The sequence below is a fragment of the Pelobates fuscus genome, chromosome 3, assembly GCF_036172605.1.
Source record: "Pelobates fuscus isolate aPelFus1 chromosome 3, aPelFus1.pri, whole genome shotgun sequence".
Classification (NCBI taxonomy): domain Eukaryota; kingdom Metazoa; phylum Chordata; class Amphibia; order Anura; family Pelobatidae; genus Pelobates; species Pelobates fuscus.
In genome coordinates, this window is record NC_086319.1 from 78591709 (window position 1) to 78597232 (window position 5524).

The window sequence follows — 5524 nt, forward strand, 5'->3', positions numbered from 1 at the left end:
ACTTAGTCACAAACACGGTCCAAAATTGGCGTAGAAATTAGTTTTTTGCATTTTTCACACACATACAAATATTAACACTAACTTTGGCCAGTGTTTGTGACCAAGTGGCTACTAAAAAGACTGTACATACCCCATTTGCAATACCTTGGGTTGTCTACTATTGCAAATGGTATGCCATCATGGGGGTAAGTCTCATTCCTAGGCTACCATACGGTCTCAAAGGCAACGTAACCAATCTGGCGAATTTAAATGTGAAATAACCTAAAGCTTGGAATAATTGGGATAAAGATTTTCGAACCCCTGTACATATTGATTAATGGTATAAATCTATATTAGCAGTTAAAAAAACACTACACTGTTTGAACCTTATCGAACTTCACAATAAAATACTCCATCAGTGGCATCTGATCCCCAAAATTATGAATAAAATAAATCCGGCAGATTCTCCACTATGTTGGAGGTGTAATCGATGTATGGGAAGCTTGAAGCATATTTGGTGGTACTGCCATCTTTTGAATACGCTATGGAGTAGGATTATAAAAAAAGTAGGTTAGTGAATTGGTGAATGACTTCCAAGTTGTTATGTTTTATTTTAACCTTTCTGGCATACCGACTCAAAAAATATATTTACTAATTCACTTGACTATGGCTGCTAAATCTCTAGTTTCTGGCTAAAACAAGAAACCCGTATCTGGCCATATAAATTAAAGCAACTCAAATATCAATACACAATGGAAGAGGGAATATATTTTGAGAAGAATGAATGGTACCAAAAAAGATAGCAACCCTGGCTGGGTACCTTAATTATAAATTGAAACTGTACAAATATAGCTCTACTTTGTCTAATACATGAATTCAAGCTATATAGTTTGCTTCCAATCAAAGATAAGATTTAACAACAAAGGAACTAGTTCTATTCATTAAATTCTAGACATGTGCAATTCGTTTCGTTCCGAATGTGAATTCAGACAAATTTCGGGCAATTCGGACATTCGGATAACTCGTTCTGCTGATTTGTGCCACAATGTAATTACAGGACCCACCATTGTGACATGCTAAAAGAACTAAACTGGCTGTCGCTGGAATCGAGACGCTCCCTTCATCTTTCCAGCCTTGTGTTTAAGAGCTTTTTTGGGAAACTCCCACCCTACCTGAACAAAACACTATCCTCAGCTGTTCCCACCTCCTATAACCTCCAATCCAGTACCAGCACTTTATTTAGTCTACCTCAATACAAAAAGAAAGCGGCCCGATCCTCCTTCTCCTACAGAGCGCCGCAATTATGGAACGACCTCCCGCACACTTTAAAATCTTCCCCAAGCCTAAAGTCCTTTAAGAGATCCATCTCTACATACCTCAAAACAGAATGCACGTGTCATGGTTGATTAAATATTTCCTGCCTGTTCTATGTTAAAGGACCACTAAAGTGCCAGGAAAACATACTCGTTTTCCTGGCACTATAGTGCCCTGAGGGTGCCCCCACCCTCAGGGACCCTCTCCCGCCCGGCTCTGGGGAGAGGAAAGGATTAAAACTTACCCTTATTCCAGCGCCGGGCGGGGAGCTCTCCTCCTCCACTCCGCCTCCGATCCTCCCTTTTGGCTGAATGCGCATGCGTGGCAAGAGCTGCGCACGCATTGGACGCTTGCGTGCTCTCACTGTGATTTTCACAGTGAGAATCACGCAAGCGCCTCTAGCGGCTGTCAGTGAGACAGCCACTAGAGGATTTAGAGGCTGGCTTAACCCTTATATAAACATAGCAGTTTCTCTGAAACTGCTATGTTTATATAAAAAAGGGTTAAACCTAGCTGGACCTGGCACCCAGACCACTTCATTAAGCTGAAGTGGTCTGGGTGCCTAGAGTGGTCCTTTAAATTTTGTATATATTGTGTATTAATATTGTTTTTTGTATTTTATTGTACCCTATTGTAACAATGCAATGTTTTGTGGACCAAGAACATACTTGAAAACGAGAGAAATCTCAATGTATCTTTCCTGGTAAAATATTTTATAAATAAATAAATTTCAGCCTCTGCCTTGGCTATCTATGTTAAACCTGGCCATTATATCGACTGGTAAAACAGTCTATACCAGGGGTAGGCAACCTTCGGCTCTACAGATGTTTTGGACTACATCTCCCATAATGCTTTTACAGCCATATTGCTGGCAAAGCATCAAGGGAGATGTAGTCCACAACATCTGTAGAGCCGAAGGTTGCCTACCCCTGGTCTATACTCTCAAGTTTGCGCGCTGGGTTATTCCTTGTAATGGTGTCAATCTGGCATTTGACCACACCCTGTCTGTGTAATCACTATATAACTGGTGTGTTTGCCACCGTTATAAATGGTTTGAAAACAAGATCAATTTGAAAGCGGGAAAATAAGACCACGGTAGTGGTTATGGTACCAGAAGTGCCTTGGTGCAACACAGTCCCATGGTAAGTAATCAAATGTTTTTAGTATGGTTCATGGTTTCAGTCTGGTGCTCCTTTCTTTAATAAACATTAAATCTCCCACATTTTATTCAATAGTGTAACTTAGCAAAGTGACAACTCCCCTTCAAATATTCATAATAAAACTGAATTATGGGTAATTTACTGCCTATAGCTTGCTTACTAGCTTTACTATATATAAGGGCAGTATATAAGTAACTTGTCTATCATTATTATACAATGCTCTGTTTTTTTTTTGTTTTGTTTTTAAACAATCTTTATTTAATTTTTTTGTCATGGACTAAAGCATCACACAGCTATATAACCATTTTACAACGTCACATGAATGGGGGCGGAGTTTCCGCCTGGGTTTATGTAGGCCGTATCATGTCTCAGCCGAAGGGCCCGCCCACCTCCAATTCTCATTGGTCCGTTCTTCCTTTCCCTCTTCTCCATTGGCCAGATAACACGGCGGCCCCGCCCTACGGAAGTGTGTCCTTGACAGTGTGAGAGGTGCTGGCCCAGGGTTTGGATGTCACTATGGCTCAGTCGGACCCCCCCATAATTGATGGCTTCACCCCCAGCTCACCCACATTAAAGGAGGGCTTCAAGGGCAAGTTTGTCAGGAAGGTCAAAGAAAACCCGTTTGTGCCTATAGGTAGGTAGACATCCCAGGGATCCTAGTGACTGCCGAGCATCATGGGATATGTAGTCCTAAAAAAATGAAGGGCCTCGCTGGAATAAAGTCTAATGAATTTAGTCATAACAGCAGCTGCATATAGGCACCTGGTCATATAATGGCTTAAATGACAGCAGTAAATGTAATACTTTCTGGGCAATCTATTAAAATGTTGCAATATTTATATTTTAAGTTTTAATATTGAATGCTCCTTGGTAAAATAGATTAAATATCCTGTGTGTGTGTGTGTGTTAACATTTCAAATCCTATCCTCTATTCTGACAGGGTTATTCAGTAAACCAGGGGTTTTTCAGGGAATTTAATATTTTAGGCTCAACAAGCTCAGTTGGTAACATTGCCCATTTCAGCTCATAAATGTACAGTATTGGGAAGAGACAGAATTAAAGGAACACTCTAGGCCAGGCATAGGCAGCCTTCAGCACTCCAGATGTTTTGGACTACACCTCCCATGATGCTTTGCCAGCATTATGGGTGTAAGAGCATTATGTGGGATGTAGTCCACAACATCTGCGGTTGCGAAGGTTGCCTACCCCTGCTCTAGACTAATAAATGCATGTAAATAATGCATTTAATAAAAACACTTTAATTAAAAAAACAAACAAAAAAAAAAACTTTTTTCTTTCTAAAACTAGGTTTCCTGTCTGACGGCTGCAGTTACCCTGTTCCTTACTGCCCAACATAAACTTCCTGGTTTCTACTGGAAGCATTTGTTAGGACATAGCAGCCAATCTATTGCTTCTCATAGAACAACATTGGATGTCAATTAGCTCAGGGTGAGCCAGGCAGGGAGCAAACCAGTATCTCTAAAGAACTAACATCTAGCAGGCACTCTCAAAGTGCAGCGTCTGAGTGAAAACGCTATGTTTCTTGAACAAATCCTGTATAGCCAGCCTGGAATTTATGTATGTATGTATGTATGTATGTATGTATGCATGCATGCATGCATGCATGCATGCATGCATGTATGTATGGTATGGTATGCCCCCTGCTGCTCTCAGCCTGGGAGGGCCTTTAGTGTGGGAGTTAGTAGCGTGGGACTTCTTTGTGCCCTGACGTGGAGACCCGGATTTCCCCACGCCGTGAACCTTGTCCCGGGTGGAAGGTTTGCGGTGGGTCATCGCTGGTTGTAGATGCAGTGCCAGCTTGGCCCAGAAGCGGTCAAAGATTTCTTTGATGGAGTCGTTAGCATGGCCACTGGGGCCTGATGGTGTGTGTTGGCGCCGTTGCGCGTCTCTTGTGGTTGGATCAGGCTTTTACGCGATGTTGGAGGCCCCCGCTCCCATGCTCCTCGAAGGAACCGCAAAATCTGTTGTGTGAAATGGAAGGTGGGGTATCTCTTTTGGCGGGGACTGGGATATCCCCCACCGGTCCACGGGGGGTGGGGGGGGAGAGCATTACTCGCTTGTGTGAGGGTTTCAGTGTCGGGCGGGAAGGCGGCCGTCCTTCCCCCTCGCATCTCCCAGTAGGCCCAAACTGCGGTTCCCGGACAGACCGGGTGTTGAGTAAGGTGTCTCTGGGTCCATAAAAGCTACTCTAGTCCAGTGGGCTTTGTTGTGGGTGAGTCGCGTCACTGTACCTCGATTTATCGACATAATTGAGCCTTTACTGCAGGAGCTCATGCTGACTGCGTCTGGTCGCCTCGCTAGCCCGGCTCCGCCCCCCCTTTCCTCTGTTTTGATTACAAGGGTTGCTAAAGAAAATTACCTCCAAAATAGATTCTGATTTGGGAAATCTCACCTGTGCTTTGGATTTGAATCTGTTTTGGAAGTTCTAAGTCATATATTACAAACGTGTATTAACATTTTACAGGCAAATGTTTCCAAAATTTAATATGCAGACCTTTCTTCTTATAGCGGTTTTGAAACTTCTATAAACATTAATGTTTTTAAATATTTTTGTATTTTTCAAAAACTGTAAAATAGAATTTATGAAGTATATTTTAAAAGATTTTAGAATAAGCTCTCTATATTCCTGAATAAACAATATTGTTGTATGTCAAAACCGATATAAATATATATATTTATTGTTATTTTTATATAGGAGAAACAAGAGCTATCTGTTGTTTTTCACAGGGTGCCTAGCCACAGCTGGAGCTCTGACTTATGGACTCATCTCGTTCAAGCAGGGGAAAACTCGGCAGTCACAACTATTGATGCGTGCCCGTATTTTGGCGCAGGGTTTCACAGTTGCTGCCATCATGGTTGGAGTTGCAATGACTGCTATGAAACCTCGTACTCCTTCTCGCTGAAGGTGCAGTATTTCAAGAGGACTCCCTTATAAGACCTCTATGTACAGTTTGCTCCACGTTATATTTTTCACAATGCAAATATGCTTCCCTTTAAGGGTGCTGAAATGTAATTGGATTAAATTTGCCACATAAAATATATCAAAGAAT

General features: G+C 42.0%; 1 protein-coding gene across 1 annotated transcript; it reads left to right on the top strand.

Moving 5' to 3' along the window:
* The first annotated feature begins 2903 nt into the window (after positions 1–2903).
* HIGD2A (HIG1 hypoxia inducible domain family member 2A) lies at positions 2904–5524 on the top strand. The gene is made up of 2 exons (XM_063445202.1): positions 2904–3087; positions 5202–5524. Exons 1-2 carry the CDS (start codon positions 2970–2972, stop codon positions 5375–5377), a joined length of 294 nt encoding a protein of 97 aa, XP_063301272.1. The 5' UTR covers positions 2904–2969; the 3' UTR covers positions 5378–5524.

Coding starts and splice junctions, on each gene's coding strand:
- HIGD2A (XM_063445202.1), top strand. CDS start 2,970: ATGGCTCAGTCGGACCCCCCCATAATTGATGGCTTCACCCCCAGCTCA. Junction 3,088..5,201: donor AAACCCGTTTGTGCCTATAG/GTAGGTAGACAT, acceptor TGTTTTTCACAG/GGTGCCTAGCCACAGCTGGA.